Source organism: Malassezia japonica, chromosome 2, assembly GCF_029542785.1.
Source record: "Malassezia japonica chromosome 2, complete sequence".
In the NCBI taxonomy this organism is placed as follows: domain Eukaryota; kingdom Fungi; phylum Basidiomycota; class Malasseziomycetes; order Malasseziales; family Malasseziaceae; genus Malassezia; species Malassezia japonica.
Window position 1 is genome coordinate 396262 of NC_083371.1, and position 19346 is coordinate 415607.

Consider the following 19346-nt stretch of genomic DNA (forward strand, 5'->3'; position numbering starts at 1 on the left):
CCCGTGACCATGACTCGCACAAGGCGAATGTTCATGGCCATGTGTATGGCGAGAATGGTCACGCCCCCGCACAATCCCCTCCGGTGGTGGAGCAGGATTGCCGTGGGGCACGGTAGCATGGATATGCTCCTCGGCAGGGTGCCCCATCAATATTGCAAAGCTTGGGCGTAAGTGAAAAAAGCCGGCGTACGGAGGAACACCAGTCTAGATCGGTGCAAATTCTTGATCGGCAATCGGGGCCCCTATTTCTAGCTGCCAAGACACCTAAAGAGCAAGTATGTCCGTCGGTGACGTACGTGCAGAGCATGTCGCGCGAAATGCACTCAAGGTACGTCGCTTTTATTGACACTAGGTAAATACCGCAACACTGCAAGGATGGGTCGATAAAGTGCCCTCGTCCGGTCGCAGGTAGGTCAACGCGCTCTAAGTGGCAGTGATGTGCGCGTGTTGGTTGCCAGTGCGCCGGAGCTTTCCTCTGCGATGAAAGACCAGATTTATGCTCTCCTCGAAAGCAATATGCGCGCCATGTACGAGACGTACTCGGAGTGGAACGCTGTCGAGAAGCGCACTGAGCTGGAAGACCCCGTCTCGCGTTTTTTGCTCGTAGTCCCCAAGTCCTACGATGCGCGGACGACGCGCCGGACAACACGGCACAGCGCCACAACTGTACCTCCCCTGCTTGGATACGTCATGTGGCGGTACGAGACGTACGACGCGCTAGCGCACGACTCTGTCGCGGTGCCCGGCGAAGACCAAATGGAGGTCGCTTACTGGTACGCCGCTTCGTCTGACGCAGCTATGAACTGCAGGTGGCTGCCTCCTATCGCCGGCTCAAGCTTGGGTCATGGCTTTTGTGCCTGCTTGAGGCTGTGGCATGGCAAGCAGGCATGCGCAAAGTCATGTTGACAGTCTTTAAGCAAAATGTCGACGCGCGTGCATTTTATACCAAATGTTCCTACCGCCTGGACGCCACTTCCCCCACTGACGACCCCAGCGATGAGTACCGCTGTGTGATCATGAGCAAGGCGTCCCCCACGCTCCTTTCGCAGCAACGAGTGGCAGCGCCACACTAGTTTTCTTTAGCGATCTAGTTCATACCCCTACGAGAGCGGGCTCAGCATCCTGTGGTTAGTGTCGCTCGCTTTGACGCACTTGATCAGGTTCGGGCGCGACTGGCTCGTGACAAAGCCGACGTAGATCACAAACGGAACCCTGCATTAGTGCCGGAAAAATCAACGCACCAGCCGTAGTGCACAACAGTCTTGGTGATCTCAACCGCGCGGAGAATCCGCTCCTAGTCGTCAGAAGCTGTTGTGCAACATACCTTGGTGTCCTCGGAAAACGCCATCTGGATCTTCGTACAAGAACGTCGGGGAAGACGTGGAGCGGCTTGCCGCAGCGAGCCCACGTGGCTATTTTGTGCGGAGGGCTCGGCGAGGACTTTCTTCATCGCCTAGGATGGCTGACCAGAATACGTTTGCGGCGTCCTCGGCGCTTCACCTGAGCTTCCCTCCTGCGGCCTCGGGTGTATTCCACTCGCGTTCCATTACCGGTGTCAAGATCCACCCCGTACGTTTCTCCTTTTCTGACGCAGGTGGCTCTCTTTTCCATTTTGGACCACTACCTTCGCCGCGATGCGTCGCAGCCCCGTGTGATTGGTACTCTGCTTGGTATCCGCAGCGAGGCCGAGGTCGAGGTCCGCAACTGCTTTGCTGTGCCTCACAGCGAGAGCGAGGACCCCTGGCAGATCCAGCTGGACGCCGAGCACCACCGCCGCATGCTCGAGCTGCACCAGCGTGTGCGTCCCGAGGAGGTGGTGCTGGGCTGGTACAGCACCTCGCCTGAGCTCAACTCGAACAGTGCGTTGATCCAGGACCACTTCTCGCGCGAGACTGCGCCCCACCAGGCGATCCATCTCACCCTGAATACCAACGTCGCCGACGAAAAGGATGGGCTGGGCGTCAAGGCGTACGTTAGCTCGCTGCTCGGCACCACATCCAAGCCCGAGAACTGCACGTTCCTGTCGCTCCCTACGGCCCTCCTTACGTCGGAGCCCGAGCAGACGGCGCTGAGGCACATTGCCAAGCCCACCGGCTCCGAGTCCGAGACGGACCTGAACGCGCTCGCCGCCTCGCTCGAGCAGGTGAACGCACAGCTGGAGCGTGTCCTGACATATGTGCGCAAGGTGCTCTCTGGCGAGGTCGAGGGCGACAAGGCCGTCGGCCGCTACCTCAGCGACACGATCGGCGTGGTTCCTGCCGGCCTCGATGGCCCGGTGCTCGAGAAGCTGTTCAACTCGCACCTGCAGGACGTCTTTATGGTCTCCTACCTTGCCAAGATTGTCAGCGCGCAGGCCGAGGTATCTACGCGTCTGGCGCTCCTGTCCTAGTCGGGCGTCGTATCTGTATTAAAATCTACGTAGCCTGCACGTCTACTCCTCGCCGACCTCGGGATCTGGCAAGCGGACAAATGCGGCAAAGAACTTGTCGCCCGCATTCCGCTCGACTTTGCGTCCCTCCTCGGTGCTGTATGTCACCGCATCCACACACGGGTCGTCGGCGAGCTCCTCGTCCGGAATCCGGCGAAAGAGGGGGAAGTTGGTCAGGTGCTTGACCATCCACTCGTGCAGGTCGCGCACGTCGGTAATCGTGTAGACGATGCCACCCGGGCGCAGGACGTATGCGTACTCGGCCAAAAGAGTTGGCGAGATAATGCGCGCTTTGTGCTTCCGCGCCTTGAAGTGAGGGTCGGGGAACAGGAAAAAGATCTTGCTCAGCTGGCCCTGCTCGAAAAAGTTCGGCAGGAACTTCATCGCGTTCGAGCGGATCACGCTAATGTTCTGGTAGCCTCCCGCGACGTGGCCCGCCTCGGCGACCATGCGCTCGTTTTGCTGGCGCTCGTCGGCGTCTTCGTCGATCTCCGCCGCCTCGGCCGCGGCAGGCGCCGAGGGCGCGTCGCCGTCCTTGGCCTGCTTGTGTGCGAGACGCAGCGCAAGGATCTTGTCGTGCACGTACTGCGTCACCTGCGTCCGGATCTCCATGCCGAGCATGAGCGTGTCGGGGAACAGCGGCGCGAGGCGCATCAGCAGGCCGCCGAAGCCGCAGCCAATGTCGGCGAATTCCACTTTTTTGCTCACCGTGCCATCCGCAGCAGGCGCACACAGCTCGGGATAGTGTGCGGTCCAGTCCATGTCGGAAGGCTCCTTGGGGCTGGGTTAGGCGGGGAACGTACTATACGAGCGAATGGTCCGAGAAGGGGTTCGCGTGGGCACGTTGTCTGTACCACCGCTTCTGCGGAATCACGACGCGCCCCGCAATCGCATTGGGGTGCTGCGCTTCCTGCTCGAGCGCGATCGTCTGCGCCGCGTCCTGCACGCGCTTCCGCTTGCCCATCGTGCGAGAATTGGCAGCGAGCGCCGGCGTTTTCGGTCGACTCGGCCGAGCGACGGTGGGTCGAAACCGCGTCGCCCGCTTTGGCCGTCGGCACCATTGTCAACGCGATGAGTCTGAACGTCACGCCTGAGAGCACGGCCGGTACGTGGCCAGCCAGTATGCTAATGCAGCGAACAAGGAGCGGCAGGCCGAGTCGATCCGCGACGAGTGGATCAAGGTCATGCAGATCCGTCTCGTGCGTGAGGAGCTGCAAAAGTGCTACCGTGCCGAGGGCGAGAACCACTACCAGGTGTGCGCGCCGATCGTGAGCGTGTACGACGATCTGCTCAAGGAGGCCAAGGTACGTGGGCAAGGAGAATCTTACACGCAGGTCAAGGGCTACCGCACCATCGATGCCTAGGCTAGCATCGTAGACCTTTTACTGCATCCGATGAAAAGAGGGCGTGCGTGCCCGTGACATGGGCTGTGGGGCGACGGCAGCAAAGCGAGCGAACAGGAGCAGGCGCAGCCAGGCTGGTTTGCCTGTGAAACTCTTCAGTATCACACGTCCATAGTTTGTGCTACGGCGTTTTGTGCCGAGCCATGTTGGTATATCAAACATTTGCATTACCAACGGATCTATCTACGCGCCTAGCTCGCTCTGGATCTGCTGCATCTCCGACTCCTTCTGCCGGTACTGTTTTGCGAGGTCGACAAGGACTTGCGTGAGCTGCGGTCAGATTCTGTGCGACGTACGCCATTGTAGGTCGTCTGGAGCGTCGGAAGCACGTCCTTGACTGTCCGCTCGACCAGGACGCCGCCAATCAGGCGGAAGCATGTCCGCTCCGGCTCGCGTTCCTGCACGCCCGAAAGGGTCTTGAGCACGAGGCTACATGAGTGGAAGAACGTACCGGTGCTCGTCCGCGTCGCTCTCAATCTCGCCAATTTTTTCCGCAATCGCCTGGAGCTCTGTCCGGCGGACCTGCAGCTGCGTCGCGAGCTCTATGGTCAGCCATGCAACCTACCCTGCTCTTTCTTGCTCGGCGGCCCTGCCATGCTCGGTCGTCGTCGCGATGCCTAATTCCACGTGCATAAATCCCCAAAAGGACGCGTCGTCAGCGGCGTCGATCGTTTCGCAGCGTGACGGGAACCGTGTCGGGAAAGAACGAGATGGCCGCTCCGCTCACTTCTGTGGCGGGTATCACGGCCCTGCTAGATGAGCAGGACCCCAAGTTGCAGGCGTATGCCCTGCGGAAGCTAGACACGCTCGTGGACCGGTTTTGGGCCGAACTGGCGGACTCGGTGCCGCGCATCGAAGAGCTGTACGAAGACGAGTCCTTTAGCGACCGTGGCGTCGCTGCGCTCGTCGCCTCCAAGATCTACTTCTACCTGGGCGAGTTTGAGGACTCGCTCAGCTTTGCGCTCGGCGCCGGCGCCCTGTTTGACGTGGAGCGCAAGGATGAGTACGTGGAAACGGTCATCTCCAAGTCGATCGACCAGTACATTGCCGAGCGCTGCAGCGAGACGGAAAAGATCGATCCCCGCCTGGAGTCGATCGTGAACAATATGCTGCAGCGGTGCATCGCCGCCGGCGAGTACCGCCAGGCGCTGGGCATTGCGCTCGAGACTCACCGCCTGGACGTTATTGAGAACGTTTTCAACTCGACGCACGATGCGCAGCTGCTGAGCTACGTGCTGGAGGTGGTGATGGGCGTGTCGCATGCGCCCCAGGTGCGCAAGGACGTCTTGCTGCTCCTCGTCAAGCTCTTCCAGTCGCTGGCGCAGCCCGACTTCTTTTCCATTGCACAGTGCTACGTGTACCTGAACGAGCCGACGCTCGCTTCCGAGCTGCTGCAGATGCTTGTAAAGCGCGCAGAAAAGGACGAAAAGGCATTGGAGAACAGCGCGCAGGACCCATTGATGATTGCGTACCAGATCGCCTTTGACCTCGTCGAGAGCGCCACGCAAGAGTTCCTCAAGAGCGTGCAGCAGGACGTGCAGCAAAAGCTCCCTGCGGCCGAGAGCGGCCCCGGCGCGTGGGCCGCGCAGATTGCGCAGATCCTCAGTGGCGAGGAGACGATCAAGTTCTACCGCGATTTCCTGAAGCACGCCAACCACGCCGACTTGGCCATCCTCAAGAAGAGCAAGGATGCGCTGGACGCGCACTACAGCGCGTACCACTCGGCGGTCAGCCTGTCGAACGCGTTTATGAACGCGGGCACGGCCAGCGACCAGTTCCTGCGGGAGAACCTCGAGTGGCTGGCCAAGGCGTCCAACTGGAGCAAGTTTACCGCCACCGCAGCGCTGGGAGTGCTGCACAAGGGCAACTTGCAGGAGGGCATGAACATCCTGCACCCCTACCTTCCTTCGGATGCGCCTTCGTCGAGCGTCTACTCCGAGGGCGGCTCGCTGTTTGCCCTCGGCCTCATCCACGCAAACCACGGCGCGGGAATCCTCGATACACTGATCAACACCCTGCGCAACAACACGGCCGAGGTCGTGCAGCACGGCGCTGCGCTCGGTCTCGGTGCCGCAGGCATGGCGACGGAGAACGAGGCGGTGTACGAAGAGCTGCGCAACGTGCTCTTTGGCGACTCGGCCGTGACTGGTGAGGCGGCGGGCTACGCGATGGGCCTGGTCTACCTCGGTACCGGTGCGGCGCACGCCACCGAGGAGATGCTGCAGTACGCACAAGAGACGCAGCACGAAAAGATCATCCGCGGCCTCGCGATCGGCCTGGCTCTCTTGAACTACGGCCGCGAGTCGCAGGCAGACGGCACGATCGACGTGCTGATCGCCCACAAGGACGCCACGATGCGCTACGGTGGCGTGTATACCATCGCGCTCGCTTACGCCGGCACCGGCGACAACAAGTCGATCAGCCGCCTGCTGCACCTCGCCGTGTCGGACGGCAGCGACGATGTGCGCCGTGCGGCCGTGATCAGCCTCGGCTTTTTGCTCTTCCGCACGCCGCAGCACGTTCCCGCGATTGTGCAGCTGCTCAGCGAGAGCTACAACCCCCACGTGCGCTACGGTGCGGCGATCGCGCTCGGCGTCGCCTGTGCAGGCACCGGCCTGGACGCGGCGCTCGACTTGCTCGAGCCGATGACCAAGGACCCGGTCGACTTTGTGCGCCAGGGCGCGTGCATGGCGCTCGCCATGATCCTTATCCAGCAGAACGAGGTGCTGAACCCGCGTGTGGAAAAGGTGCGCAAGTCTCTCGAGACAATCATCTCGGAGAAGCACGAGGAGGCAATGGCCAAGTTTGGTGCGACGCTCGCCCAGGGCCTGCTCGACGCCGGCGGCCGCAATGCCACGATTAGCCTGCAGGGCCGTGGTGGCAGCATCAACACGCCGGCGATCGTCGGCATGGCGCTCTTTACGCAGTACTGGTACTGGTTCCCGATGGCGCTCTTTGCGTCGCTCTCCTTTACGCCGACAGCGATCATCGGCCTCTCGCGCACGCTCGCCTTGCCGGACGTGGAGCTGGTGAGCCGCGCGCGTCCAAGCCTCTTTGCGTATCCCCCGCCGGTCGAGACGCCTTCCGAGAAGAAGCTTGAAAAGGTCGAGACCGCCGTGCTGAGCACCACGGCCAAGTCGCAGGCCCGCCAGCGCACCAAGGAGAAGAAGAAGGCGCAGCTGGAGGGTGAGGCGATGGAGCAGGACGAAAAGCCCAAGACGGAGGAGAAGCCGGCCGAGGAGGAGAAGCCGGTCAAGCGTCCCGAGCCCAAGGAGGAGCGCATCAAGAACTGCTCGCGCGTCACGCCGTACCAGCTCAAGTATGTCGCGTTCCCTCCTTCGTCGCGCTTCCAGCCCGTGCGCCCGATCCTCGGCAACCGTGCCGACGTCTGGCAGGACACGGCGGCGATCGGCGCGCTTCCCGCGCTGAGCACCGCGCCGCGCGACGAGGAGGCGGCCACGACGCGCCACCCCGAGCCGTCGCAGGCGCGTCAGCTGAACTACTCGGTGACCGGCGGCGGCGGCGGCATCCTCATGCTGCTCGACCGCGACCCCTCGAAGCCGTACGACACGCTCCCGCTGCAGGGCAAGGGCGACGACGGCAAGGAGGACAAGACGGCCGAGGAAGACACGGCGGCTGCGATCCAGTCCGCGCCGGATACCGACGAAAAAGAAGCGACGAGCGTCCCGGGCGCGGAAAGTGCGCCGGCGCAGTCGGAAGACGTAGACATGCCGGAAGCCCCCGAGGCGAGGTAGACGAAACTATGGGCTATGCTATGCCTTCATCGCATCAAGGACGGCAGCAAGCCGGTCCACCGCATCCGGGCGGATCTGGTGGTGAAAGACCAGGCGTGGGGGGCACATCGTGATGGGCGGGTCGAGCGCCGCGGCGCGGCGCACGAGCTCCTGGGGATCGTAGCCAGCGGCCCCCGCGTCGAACCACACCATGTTGGTCTCGGTCGGAAGAATGAGGGGAATGCCGCGCTCGGTCAGCATTGCGGCGCAGCGGCGCGCCATGTCGTGCGTTCCACGCAGCTTGGGAAAGACATCGTGCACGGCCACATGCGCGGCCGACGTCAGGACCGCCGACTGGCGCATGCCCGCACCAAACAGCTTGCGGAACGTGCGCACGCGGCGGAGCAGGTCTGCCGGGCCAACGAGAATCGAGCCGATCGGCGCACCGATGCCCTTGCTGAGGCACAAGCTCACCGTGTCAAATGGGCGGCAGAGCTCGTCGAGCCCCAGGCCCGTCTCCGCCGCAACGTTCCAGAGACGCGCGCCATCGAGGTGCATGATGAGGCCCGCGTCGTGCGCCCAGTTGCTGATACGCACGATCTCGTCCTGCGGAAAGATGGTGCCGCTGAGCGTATTTTCCAGCTCGATCACGCGCGTCGGCGCATAGTGTTGGTCCTCTTCGAGCACGGCGTGTGCCTGGATATCCTCGAGCGTGAGATGGCGCGCGTTGCTCGGCACGACCGTCTGCGTCGCTGCGCGCGAATGGTACGCGAGGCCCCCGGTCTCGTATGCGTATACGTGCGCGCGTTTGTCGCAGAGAACGCTCACGGGCCCCCCCGCGCGGGTCAGGTGCGCGTGCAGCGCAAGCTGGTTCGAGAGCGTGCCCGAGGGCAGAAAGAGCGCAGCTTCCTTGCCGGTGGCTTTGGCGATGAGGTCCTGGAAGAGCGTCGTGGTGGGGTGCTCGAGGTGCACATCGTCGCCGCACTGTGCCTCGGCCATCGCCGTGCGCATCGCCTGCGTCGGCAGCGTCACAGTATCGCTGTAGAGATTGTAGCCGATCTGTGCGTAGGTCGCCGCGTCTTCTTCCGCCGTCGGGCGCTGGAACGGTGCAATGATCGGGCGTGCCACGTCCCGGCCCGCGGGCAGGACGTGCTCGCGGATCATCTCGCCCGCCGCCTTGGTGCCGTTGGTCACTCCCGACTGGACCGCCTTGTAGACCATGGAGATATGGTTGGGGTTGCGCAATTTGGCCAATTTCATAATTCATATCGGGCTCCCGATCGACTACGATGGCGGCCCAACGAATTTTGGTGGTGGGCGGCAACGGCTTTGTGGGTAGGTGGCGTGACTGACACAGGTTCCGCGGTATGCAAGCAGGCGATTCTACGTGGATGGGACGTGCTGAGTATCAGGTAGGCAGCGCAACTAACCCAGCTCGAGCGGCCGCCCTTTTCGTACGCCCAAGGGCCACGCCCCGGACTGGACGCAGTCCAAGCAGATGGAGTGGCACAAGGCGGATGCGTTCCAGCCGAGCGACTACCGTGACCTGATCGCCGGATGCACCGGCGTGGTGCACACGATGGGCATTCTGCTCGAGTCGCAGTACAAAGGCTCTGACGGCTCGCTCGCGGGCATTGTCCAAGGCCTCGCCAAGGGCTGGGGCTTTGGCAGCCAAGGCAACCCCCTCAAGGAGGACGCGGTGACGTACGAAAAGATGAACCGCGACTCGGGTACGTTTTCCTTGCTAACGCAGCGCTTGCGGTCGCCTCGACCTATGCCGAGACGCAGCGGGCCAAGCACAACTGCGAGATGCCGTTTGTCTATCTGTCCGCCGCCGACATTATGCGCCCCCTCATTTCCCCGCGCTACATCTCAACGAAGCGCGAGGCAGAGATCGGCATCGCCAAAATCGCCGAGCAGGAGCAGCCGCCGACGCTGCGCTCCGTCTGCCTGCGCCCCGGCCTGATGTACCACCCCCACACGCGCCCGTGGTCTACGGTGCCTGCCACTCTACTGGACGCGTCCCACTACTTGCACAAGCAGCACAAGAAGTGGAAGGTGCCCGTGCCGTCGCCCGCCGACGTGCTGTCGAGCAAAGCGACGCCCGAGGCGCTCCGCCCAATGTCGGCTGCGCTCACGACGCCTCCCCTCCACGTCGACACCGTCGCACAGGCGGTCTGTGAAGCGATCGACCTCGATAGTGTGCGCGGCGCGCTCGACGTGGATACCATCCGCCAACTGGCCGGCTGGCCGGGCGGCCTGGACGATTAGCAAAGTAGACACCTCTCTCCCGATCTGCGCTGGGGCCTCCACATCGCCGCTCATACCGACCGATCACGTGCACACGCGCCGGCGCCGGTATGCGCTGCGCCCGTGGCCAGGCACGGTCGACGACCATGTCGCTCTGGGCAGGATTCACCTGGTATGTTGTGTGTGCTTACGCAGCTATGTGTCGCAAGGTATGCAAATGAGCTCACACAGACGCCTATACCTTTGTCCCGACCAACCGTGGCGATCCCCCCCGTCCGCTGCAGAAGCTTGTGGTGAACCGCAAGCAGAATGCACTGTCGCTGCAGAGTACGTACTGTGGCTAATGCAGATGTGGTGCCCGGTGAACAGGTGGTGAAGCCCGAGAAGCAGTTTATTGTGCATGGCATTCTCGGCATCATTACGCTGCACACGACCGACTTTCTGATTGTCGTGACGAACCGCAAGAAGGTTGCGTGCATCGGCGGTGCGAATGTGTACCTCGCCACCGACTTCCGTATGCTCCCCCTGAAGAGCGACGCGAACCCCACGCTGCTGCGCCACCCCGTCGAGAAGCGCATGCTGAGCCTCGTGAAAGAGTCGCTCTATTCTGGCCCTCTGTACTTCTCCTACGAGTTCGACCTGACCAGCAGCTTCCAGCGCCAGGTCAAGGTCGGCGGTGGCGTGGGCCCCACGCGCGAGCCGCTGTGGAAGCGTGCGGATGAGCGCTTCTTCTGGAACTACCGCCTGCAGGAGCGCCTGATGCAGCACCCCGAGGACCTCTCGGCCTTTATCATGCCGGTCATGTTTGGTTTCCTCGAGGTCAAGGTTGCGTCGATCAACAGCCGTTCGTTCTTGCTCGGCCTGATTGCGCGCCGCGCGCGCTACCGTGCCGGCACGCGCTACTTCTCGCGCGGTATCGACCAGGCGGGCCATGTGTCCAACTTCAATGAGACGGAGCAGTTTGTGCTGCTCGACCCTCCCAAGAGCCCCGAGCCGAAGGACATGGAGGACATTGAGGGCAAGGCGCGCATGAGCTTTGTCCAGACCCGTGGCTCTGTGCCCGTGTACTGGGCTGAGATCAACAATCTGCGCTACAAGCCCGACCTGCTGATCCCCGAGGACCCCCGCACGCTGCCCGCTGCCGAGAAGCACCTCAGCGAGCAGGTGTCGACGTACGGCAAGAACTACCTCGTGAACCTCGTGAACCAGAAGGGCTACGAGAAGCCCGTCAAGGAGGCGTACGAGCGCGTGGTGGCGCAGCTGAGCAGCCCTCTGCTGCAATACACCTACTTTGACTTCCACCACGCGTGCAAGGGCATGAAGTTTGGCAATGTCAAGCTCCTCCTGGAGCAGCTCGAGCGCGAGGGCCTTACGAGCAACGACTACTTTTCCCTCGACACGAACGGCGCGCCCCGCCTGCAGCTGCAAAAGTCGGTCGTGCGCACGAACTGCATGGACTGTCTCGACCGGACGAACGTCGTGCAGAGCACCCTTGCGCGCTGGGTGCTCAACGACCAGCTGCGTAGTGTCGGCGTCATTGGCCCGTCCGACACGGTGGAGAACCACGCGGATTTCTTGCACGTCTTCCGCAACGTCTGGGCAGACCACGCGGACGTTATCAGCAAGGCCTACTCTGGCACCGGTGCGCTCAAGACCGACTTTACACGCACCGGCAAGCGCTCGTTCGAAGGCGCGCTGCAAGACGGTGTGAACTCGCTCACGCGCTACGTGAAGAACAACTTCTTTGACGGCAAGCGCCAGGACGCCTACGATCTCTTTACCGGCGCCTGGGACCCCGTGTCGCAGACGCCGTACGTTGACGAGCGCCCGTGGCTCGTGCGCCTGATGCCGTGGGTGCTTGTACTCTCCATCCTCTTTATTGCGCTCTCGTTCGTGCTCGACGCGGACCCTCGGCGCCCGTACAAGGTGGACACGGGCCCGATCAACGTCTTTGTCCTTTTCTGGGTGGTCCTTGCGGCGGTCGCGCTGCGCTTCATCGTCAAGCGCGGTGTGCTCTACGTTGGCTGGCCGACGCTCAACCGCCCGGTGGCGCTCATCGAGTACACCGGCCCGGGCTACTATTCCGGCCTCAAGGGCCGCACCGGCACCCCCAACGACCCCAAGCGGCGCCTCGCCGCGAAAAAGGTCCAATAGTCCCGTCCACTAGCTATCACGTGATCTTCGTCGTGTCGCACCGTAGGCACCACCATGTTCTGCGCAAGTACGTCGTCTGGCTAACGCAGTTTCTGGCGAGGCGCCCAAGGAGCCTGTCGTCTCGACAAAGAGCGGGCTTCTCTTTGAAAAGCGGCTCATCGAGCGCTACATTGACGAGAACGGCAAGGACCCGATCACGAACGAGGAGCTGAGCCTCGACGATCTCGTCGCGGTCAAGACGTGTATGTGTTCCGACTTACCCAGCGCCGCACACGGCATTCCCGCGCCCGCCGACGCACTCGAGCGTGCCATCGCTGCTGGTCGCGCTGCAGAACGAGTACGATGCCATGATCTTTGAGACACTCGCGCTCAAGAAGCAGTACGACGCGGTGCGCCAGGACCTCGCGCACGCGCTGTATACGAACGACGCCAGCACGCGCGTCATTGCGCGGCTCATGAAGGAGCGCGACGAGGCTCGCGAGTACGTGTCTTTTGCTAACGCAGCGCCCTCGCCAACGTCCACACTTCGCTCGGCGTCGCGCCGCAGAGCGACGATGTCGAGATGGCACCGGCGGAGCCGAGCGCCGCGCTTCCCGCGCAGGTGCTCCAGTCGATCGACGAGACGGCCTCTACGTACGTTGAGATTTTTTTTGTTTTTGCTCACACAGCCTCTCGAGCGGCCGGCGATCGCGGATCAAGCAGGGTGCGCCGCAGGGCTACACGACCCCCACCACTGCGGCGTCCTTGCAGGAGCAGACGGCGATCACGTCGCTGCACGGCGCAAGTGCGCCTGGTATCACTGCGCTGGATGTCAGCGCTAACGGTGCGCTGCTGCTCACCGGCGGCAAGGACAAGGCCGTGCTGGTGCTGGACAGCGCCACGCAAAAGGTCCTGTCGACCTTCAAGGGGCACACCAAGCCCGTGAACGCGGTCGCCTTTGCGGGCCGCGCGAATCCGCCGGTCGGTGCCGAGGCCGCACAGGCGCCGGCGCCGGCGTACGCGGTGAGCGGCAGTGCGGACAAGACCGTGCGTGTGTACGTGGCCAAGGACGACAAGTACGCGCTTGCGCACACGCTCAAGGGCTACAGCGACGAGGTGGTCGGTGTCGACGTGCACCCCACCGACTTGCTGGTCGGTAGTGCGAGCCGCGACCGGACGTGGGCGCTGCACGCGCTCGACTCGGGTGAGCGTCTCCTGCACGTCGAAGCGCCGCAGGAGGACGACGAGGTTGGCTTTGAGTACGCGTCATTTGCGTTCCACCCCGACGGCCAGCTCGCTGCGACCGGTACGGCGGACGGCGCGGTGCGCGTCTGGGACGTGAAGCAGGGCAAGCAGAGCGCCGTGTTCCGTGGACACACTGGCGCGGTGCACGCGCTGCACTTTTCGCCGAACGGATACCTGCTCGCAGCCGCGACGCGCGACGCGCCCGAGGTCAAGATCTGGGACCTGCGCAAGCTCGATGTCGCGCGTACGGTCGAGCTTCCGGAGGGCTACGTCGTGTCGCAGGTCCGTTTCGATCCTACGGCGCAGCTCCTTGCGGTCGTCGGTACAGACGTGCGTGTGTTTGGCGGCAAGGCGCTGAGCCTTGCCTTTACCTATGACCAGAACGCTGCCGAGGAGACTGGTGCGCAGTGGTCGCCCGTCGATGGCGCGCTGGTGGTCGCCGGTCTCGACCGCACGGTGCGTGTGCTCGGCGCGGGCGCAGAGGCATGAAAATAGACTCGTAGGGAGCTACGCGCAGGATGCGGAGAAGGGTGGCGTGGGTGGTCGTGTGTCGGTGCTGATTCGATCGAGTGCTGATCACGGCCGCCGATCGTCTCGCTGCCGATCGTGTAGATCAGGTGTCGGCAGCTGATCGTGCCCCGGCCCCTTGCAAGACGCGGGCGCCCCTCCGTCATTCTAGGCAACACTGCCTCCTATTGCCCTCGGCTTTTCTACTTGCGCGCGTTTGCAACGTACGCGCGAATTTTTTCCACGTCCTTGGCCCCGTCGGTCTCTACGCCCGAGCTCGTGTCGAGACCCATCGCGCCCGACTCGCGCAGCGCCTCGCCGACATTCTCAGGCGTCAGGCCGCCTGCGAGGAAGAAGGGAGTAGGGGCCACCGCGTGCGTCTTGACAAGCTTCGTCACGGCGTCCGACGCGGCAATCGCGCGCGCAACGTCCCACGAGAACGCCTTGCCTGCTCCGCCACCGCCGGCCGTATCCAATAGGATCGCATGGTGGTAGTTGGGGCGCAGCGCCTGGTCGAGCGCAGGGTGCTGCCCACGCTTCCACTCGGTGACGTCCGCCGGGACGTGGACGACACGCAGTACAAAGACGCCCGGCAAGAAGCGCGCCCAGTCCACCGGCTCGAGACGCCCATGGATCTGCACCGCATCGAGCTGCAGCGCGGTCGCCGCCTGCGCAATCTCCTCGACGGTCTGGTCGCGGAACACACCGACGACGAGCGGGCGGCGCGCGGCCGCCGCCGCGAGGCGCTGGGCGTGCCAGCTGAACCACTCGGCCGCCACCCGCGGCTCGGCGACCTCGCGCGGCGCACGCTGGTGCACCGCGTCGACAATCGCACGCGCCTCGTCGTGCGAGACGGAGCGCTTGGTGCCCTTGGCGAGGATCATGCCGAGCAGGTCGGCGCCCGCATCCGCCGCGGCCACCGCCGCTTCCGGCGTCTTGAGGCCACACACCTTGACGAGGCGGCGCGGCACGTCGTCTGCGCTCGGCGTGCGGCCCTGCAAGTCGGCGATGAATGTACGCTTGTCGGCGGCACGCATAAGCGCCTCGCCGACGAGCACCGCGTGCACGCCTTGCGCCTCGTACGCCTCGACGTCCTTGCGGCCTTGGATGCCGCTGAGCGCCGCGAGGATCGTCCCTTGGTCGATCGCGGCCTTGGCCAGCTGCGAGGTGCGCGACATGTCCACATCAAAGGTGTGCAAGTTGCGGTTGTTGACGCCAATCACCCGGGGGCGCAGCAAGAGCGCACGCTCCATCTCCGCCGCCGTGTTGACCTCGACAAGTGGGTCCATGCCGAGGCTCATCGAGTAGTTGTAGAGCGTGCACAGCGTTGCGTCGTCGAGCATCGCGACAATGAGCAGCACCGTATCCGCACCCGCGAGACGCGCCTCGGCGATTTGGTATACGTCCACGACAAAGTCCTTGCGCAGGATCGCCGGGCGGTCCGCGAGGCGCGCGACGGCCTGGCGTGCGAGCGCCAGGTCCTCGAGCGAGCCTTTGAACCAGGTCGGCTCGGTGAGCACGCTAATTACATTCGCACCCGCGCGCGCGTACGCGAGCGCCTGTGCGCCGGCGTGCGCCGCGATATCAATATCGCCCTTGGACGGACTCGCGCGCTTCATTTCCGCCATCACGCCGACCGTCTTTTCCGCGCCACGCAGCAGGCGCTCCGGAAAAGCGACGAGCGCAGGGTCGAGGTGCAAGGCAAGCGACGCCTCGAGGTCCGCGAGCGAGCGGCCCGGAAGCGCGCGTGCGGCCGCGACGTCGAGCTTGCGCTGCTTGTAGATGCGCTCGAGGATCGTCTCTTTGGCCAGCGACGCCGCCGCGACACCTGCAGACGGGTTCGCGGACCACGAACCCCCCCGCCACGACAAAAAGTTGCCGAGCATATCTTTTCCGTGCTCCGAGATGATGCTCTCTGGGTGGTACTGCACCGCCTCCATCGTGTACTCCTTGTGGCGGACGCCCATAATCACGCCGCTGTCGACGTGCGCCGTCGCCTCGAGGCATTCCGGCAGCGCCGTGATGCGCGCCGCGAGGCTGTGGTAGCGCGTGCCCGTGATCGGCGAGTCGAGGCCGCGAAAGAGTCCCTTGCCGTCGTGCGTAATGGCCGACGTCTTGCCGTGAAAAATTTCGCCGGCGTACTCGACGATGCCGCCGAGGCCGGCGACCATGCACTGCAGGCCCATGCAGATACCCAGGATCGGGATCTTGCCCACAAAGTGCTGGATACACGCCGTCGAGATGCCCGCGTCCTCGAGCGGGTGGCCAGGCCCCGGGCTGATCACGAGGTTCACCGGCTCCAGGCGCTCGATCGTCTCGAGGGTCACCTTGTCGTTCCGAAAGATGACGAGGTTCGCGCCGCGCGCCACGAGGTACTGCGCCACATTGAATGTAAAGCTATCGTAGTTGTCAATCATCACCGTCACGCCGTGCTCCGGTCCCAGGGGGCCCGGAATGACGATCCGCCCGTCGCTCTCCTCGTCGTGCATCGCGGTGGAGTCAGAGCCACGTGGCTTCCGTCCTCCGTCATGACGCGTGAAGCGAGCACGCTGCTGCTCGTGCACGATGCTCAGCAGGTGTGTGCGGGCGTCGGTATCCAAGATCCCTTTGCGAAGCCGGACGTGGTACGTATCCTTTCTCATATAGACGCTTCCCGCGCGTGTCGGCCGCCGCACGGACGACTCGGGCGAGTACCTCGTTGGCGAGGCGCTCACCCGTGCCGAGGCCGCGAACGAGGCGCTGGAGATTGTGTGTCCGCTGGCGAATGGCGACGTGCAGGACTGGGACGCGCTTGCGGCGCTGTGGTACGTTGCATGGCTCACACAGGCAACACATCCTCGCTGAGCTCCAGGTGCGCCCGTCGCACAACACCTTCTTTACGATGGTCGCGCTCCCGATGCCCTTATCGCGCGGCGCGTACGAGCGCACGGCGCAGATCTTTTTCGAAAAGTTTAACACGCCCGCGCTGTGCATCAGCGAGGTGCCGCTCCTCGCCGCGTACGCTGCTGGCGTCCTCAACGCGATGGTCGTCGACGTCGGCGCGGAAGAGACGAGCGCGGTGGCCGTGAGCGACTGCGCGATCGTGCCGACAGCCGCGGTGCTCAGCAAGCTCGGCACGGTGCACTGCACCTGGTGGCTCGCCTATCTGCTCGTGCACGACGCGCCGGTGCGGGAAGCGCTCCAGCCGCTCGTCACACCGGACCTCTCTTTCGAGGCGCTCGCGTACGCTCTTGCGCAGTTCCTCGTGGCCGAGGGGCATGTGCGCATCGACGTGTCGGCAGATGTACCGGGCCTCGACGAGCCAGACGCAGAAGACAACTCGTTTGACGTCGCCGCGGCGCTCGTCGAAGGGCGCGAGCGCGACGTGGTCAAGGAGCGCCAAAAGAAGAACGAGAAGCCGCTGGCAAGCGACGTGATCCACGTCGACTTCCGCGGCGTGTCGGTGCCGGTGGGCCGCGTGCGCACGCGCTTCCACGAGCCGCTACTGCACCCCCAGCTTCTGGAGCGCGTCACACTCTCGCTGCCTGCGCCCCCGGCCGTGCGCCAGGCGCTGCACGCGCGGCGCATCGGCGGCGAGCCGATCTGCGTGTCGGTGCCGGAAGCGGTTGCGATGGCCGCCGCGCATGTGCAGCCGAGCGAGCGGCGCACCGTGCTCTGGGAGAACCTCGTGGTAACGGGCAGCGCGACGCGTTTCAAGGGGCTTGTGCCGGAGCTGCTCCGTTCGTTTACGACCTACGTCGCGAACGAGCCGACAGAGGGCGCGCAGGTCGTCGGCGAGCCGAATCCCGCGCAGCCCCGTGCGGTGCGTGCGCACAAGGTGCCCGACTACTTCCCAGAGTTCAAGGAGCACCTCGAGCTGCTGCCGTACCTCGGCGCGACGATCTACGCGAAGCTCGTGTTCAACGACACGTCGGGCCGCAACTATATTTCCAAGATGCAGTACAATGACGGCGGCCCGTCGGTGGCATTTGCGATCGGTAGCGCATAAGTGTAGTGTGTAAAAGCTAGGACTAGTTAGGCGCTTTCGACGAGCTCGGCGACCTGCTTGGCAAGCGCCTGGGTCTCGTCCGCCGTCGCGGCCTCGGCATAGACACGCACACAGTCCTCCGTACCGCTGGGGCGCACAAACGAGCGGCCCTGGGTAAAGTTGGCGACCAGCGCGTCGATCTTGGCCTGCAGGCCGTCGGGCGCAGTGAGGCGGCGCTCCGCGTCGGTCGTCTTGAACTGCGTGCGGTCGGGCACCTGGACCTTGAGCAGCTTGTTCGGCAGGTCCGTGTAGCTCGCGTCCCACTCGGCCGGGCCCCAGCGGCGCGCGGCAAGGATCGCGAGGACCATGAGCATGTCGGAGAGCGCGTCGCCGACCGTCTGGTTGATGAGCTCGGCCATGTTCTCGAGGCGCACGAGCGCCTGCTTCGCCTCGGGCGTCGACGGCTGCGCGGCCTTCATCGCGGCACGCGCGTCCGGCGAAAAGAGGACGGTGCCGTGGCCGTTCGCCTCAAAGTACACGCCGATCGCGTACTTGGCCGCCTCGTGGTGCAGATGCTTGACGCCGGTCGGCGTGCACGACACCGGCACGCGCTCGCTCAGGTACTTGGTCGAGGCGCCGTTTGCGTAGGCAGTCTGCACGCAGCCGAGCTTAATGTCCAGCCCAGCGGTCTTGACGAGCTCGGACAGGTAGTCGGCCGCGAGACTCGCAATCTTGTCGCCGTCGAGCAGGTGGAAGCTCGCGGCGTCGCTCGCAGGGCCGCTCAGGTAGTAAAAGACGATACGGTCCGCGTCGCCGTCGTACGAGCACAGGAGCGCATTCGGCTTGACCGCGTCCTCGGACGCGTAGCCCGTCGGCAGCTTTTGCTGCGTCTTGACAAAGTCCGCACCGCACTGGTCGTTCAGCTTGCCGGGGGCGTGCATCTCGGTGCGCAGGGGAATCAGCGGGAGACGTTCCGCGGGGACGTGGTGCATCAGGCCCTGGAGCGCCTTGGCACCGACACCATTCGCACAGTCCACCGCGAGCGGCACCGGCGCAGGGAGGCCCTCGGTTGCAGCAAGGTACGCCTTGCCGAGCTTCTCGTAGTAGCCCTCCTCGGTCGGCACGCCGTACGCGTCCGGCGTGCCTTGGGTGTTGAGCGCCAGGACAAGGTAGTGCAGCTGGGGCGTGGTCAGCAGGCCGCCCTCGACCTTCTCCGTGTCAAACGCCTGGAGGCCGTCGACGATCGCGCCGACGAGTGCCGGCGACGACGGACGCGTGTCCCACGCGTACACGACCCGGGGACGCACGCCGACATCGACCTTGAACGTGCTCACGACGTTGTCGAGCTCGGCGAGCAGCTCGTCCGGCGTGCTCGCGTTGGCAATCTTGGTGCACACCGGCTCCCACGAAGCCTCGAGCATCTCGCCGTGCGCATCCACCATCTTTACACCATTGTCCGGCTCGGGGTTGTGGCTCGCGGTGACCATCAGCCCGACGACCTGGCCGCCGAGCGCCATGCTGCGCAGTGCGCCAATGAGGCCGATGCGGAAGCAGGTGCTGTCCAGCAGCTCGGCCTTGGTACGGAAACCGGCCGTGCCGTACACAAGACGCGCGTCCGGCTTCAGGTGCGCGGCCGAAGCCTGTACAATACGCGCTTTGGTCTCAGCCTGCATGATGGG

At 64.1% G+C, this 19346-nt stretch overlaps 13 protein-coding genes across 13 annotated transcripts; 8 read left to right on the top strand and 5 right to left on the bottom strand.

Moving 5' to 3' along the window:
* Positions 1 to 305: 305 nt before the first annotated feature.
* Positions 306 to 1073, top strand: NPR2_2 (Nitrogen permease regulator 2; the record flags this gene model as incomplete). Its single annotated transcript, XM_060265300.1, has 3 exons — positions 306 to 328; positions 435 to 773; positions 797 to 1073. 3 exons carry the CDS (start codon positions 306 to 308, stop codon positions 1071 to 1073), a joined length of 639 nt encoding a protein of 212 aa, XP_060121283.1.
* A 385-nt stretch (positions 1074 to 1458) lies between these two features.
* On the top strand, positions 1459 to 2389 carry MJAP1_001339 (uncharacterized protein; the record flags this gene model as incomplete). Its single annotated transcript, XM_060265301.1, has 2 exons — positions 1459 to 1569; positions 1595 to 2389. 2 exons carry the CDS (start codon positions 1459 to 1461, stop codon positions 2387 to 2389), a joined length of 906 nt encoding a protein of 301 aa, XP_060121284.1.
* A 42-nt stretch (positions 2390 to 2431) lies between these two features.
* On the bottom strand, positions 2432 to 3392 carry TRM8_2 (tRNA (guanine(46)-N(7))-methyltransferase; the record flags this gene model as incomplete). The annotated part of the gene is made up of 2 exons (XM_060265302.1): positions 2432 to 3209; positions 3283 to 3392. 2 exons carry the CDS (start codon positions 3390 to 3392, stop codon positions 2432 to 2434), a joined length of 888 nt encoding a protein of 295 aa, XP_060121285.1.
* Positions 3393 to 3499: 107 nt separating this feature from the next.
* Positions 3500 to 3792, top strand: MJAP1_001341 (uncharacterized protein; the record flags this gene model as incomplete). The annotated part of the gene is made up of 3 exons (XM_060265303.1): positions 3500 to 3533; positions 3563 to 3732; positions 3763 to 3792. 3 exons carry the CDS (start codon positions 3500 to 3502, stop codon positions 3790 to 3792), a joined length of 234 nt encoding a protein of 77 aa, XP_060121286.1.
* A 222-nt stretch (positions 3793 to 4014) lies between these two features.
* GIM4 (Cochaperone prefoldin complex subunit) lies at positions 4015 to 4427 on the bottom strand (the record flags this gene model as incomplete). The annotated part of the gene is made up of 4 exons (XM_060265304.1): positions 4015 to 4101; positions 4128 to 4260; positions 4283 to 4373; positions 4397 to 4427. The coding sequence occupies 4 exons, from the start codon at positions 4425 to 4427 to the stop codon at positions 4015 to 4017; spliced, it is 342 nt and encodes a 113-aa protein (XP_060121287.1).
* A 114-nt stretch (positions 4428 to 4541) lies between these two features.
* On the top strand, positions 4542 to 7586 carry RPN2 (proteasome regulatory particle base subunit; the record flags this gene model as incomplete). The annotated part of the gene is made up of 1 exon (XM_060265305.1): positions 4542 to 7586. The coding sequence occupies one exon, from the start codon at positions 4542 to 4544 to the stop codon at positions 7584 to 7586; it is 3045 nt and encodes a 1014-aa protein (XP_060121288.1).
* Positions 7587 to 7604: 18 nt separating this feature from the next.
* Positions 7605 to 8786, bottom strand: MJAP1_001344 (low-specificity L-threonine aldolase; the record flags this gene model as incomplete). The annotated part of the gene is made up of 1 exon (XM_060265306.1): positions 7605 to 8786. The coding sequence occupies one exon, from the start codon at positions 8784 to 8786 to the stop codon at positions 7605 to 7607; it is 1182 nt and encodes a 393-aa protein (XP_060121289.1).
* A 68-nt stretch (positions 8787 to 8854) lies between these two features.
* Positions 8855 to 9836, top strand: MJAP1_001345 (uncharacterized protein; the record flags this gene model as incomplete). Its single annotated transcript, XM_060265307.1, has 4 exons — positions 8855 to 8900; positions 8923 to 8977; positions 9000 to 9295; positions 9319 to 9836. 4 exons carry the CDS (start codon positions 8855 to 8857, stop codon positions 9834 to 9836), a joined length of 915 nt encoding a protein of 304 aa, XP_060121290.1.
* Positions 9837 to 9961: 125 nt separating this feature from the next.
* SAC1 (Phosphoinositide phosphatase sac1) lies at positions 9962 to 11969 on the top strand (the record flags this gene model as incomplete). Its single annotated transcript, XM_060265308.1, has 4 exons — positions 9962 to 9987; positions 10011 to 10024; positions 10047 to 10142; positions 10165 to 11969. 4 exons carry the CDS (start codon positions 9962 to 9964, stop codon positions 11967 to 11969), a joined length of 1941 nt encoding a protein of 646 aa, XP_060121291.1.
* A 54-nt stretch (positions 11970 to 12023) lies between these two features.
* On the top strand, positions 12024 to 13682 carry MJAP1_001347 (RING-type E3 ubiquitin transferase; the record flags this gene model as incomplete). Its single annotated transcript, XM_060265309.1, has 5 exons — positions 12024 to 12036; positions 12059 to 12211; positions 12234 to 12450; positions 12474 to 12602; positions 12638 to 13682. The coding sequence occupies 5 exons, from the start codon at positions 12024 to 12026 to the stop codon at positions 13680 to 13682; spliced, it is 1557 nt and encodes a 518-aa protein (XP_060121292.1).
* Positions 13683 to 13903: 221 nt separating this feature from the next.
* TRP3 (anthranilate synthase / indole-3-glycerol phosphate synthase) lies at positions 13904 to 16189 on the bottom strand (the record flags this gene model as incomplete). The annotated part of the gene is made up of 1 exon (XM_060265310.1): positions 13904 to 16189. The coding sequence occupies one exon, from the start codon at positions 16187 to 16189 to the stop codon at positions 13904 to 13906; it is 2286 nt and encodes a 761-aa protein (XP_060121293.1).
* A 39-nt stretch (positions 16190 to 16228) lies between these two features.
* Positions 16229 to 17688, top strand: MJAP1_001349 (uncharacterized protein; the record flags this gene model as incomplete). The annotated part of the gene is made up of 3 exons (XM_060265311.1): positions 16229 to 16324; positions 16347 to 16508; positions 16552 to 17688. The coding sequence occupies 3 exons, from the start codon at positions 16229 to 16231 to the stop codon at positions 17686 to 17688; spliced, it is 1395 nt and encodes a 464-aa protein (XP_060121294.1).
* A 26-nt stretch (positions 17689 to 17714) lies between these two features.
* On the bottom strand, positions 17715 to 19340 carry MJAP1_001350 (phosphoacetylglucosamine mutase; the record flags this gene model as incomplete). Its single annotated transcript, XM_060265312.1, has 1 exon — positions 17715 to 19340. The coding sequence occupies one exon, from the start codon at positions 19338 to 19340 to the stop codon at positions 17715 to 17717; it is 1626 nt and encodes a 541-aa protein (XP_060121295.1).
* Positions 19341 to 19346: the final 6 nt, after the last annotated feature.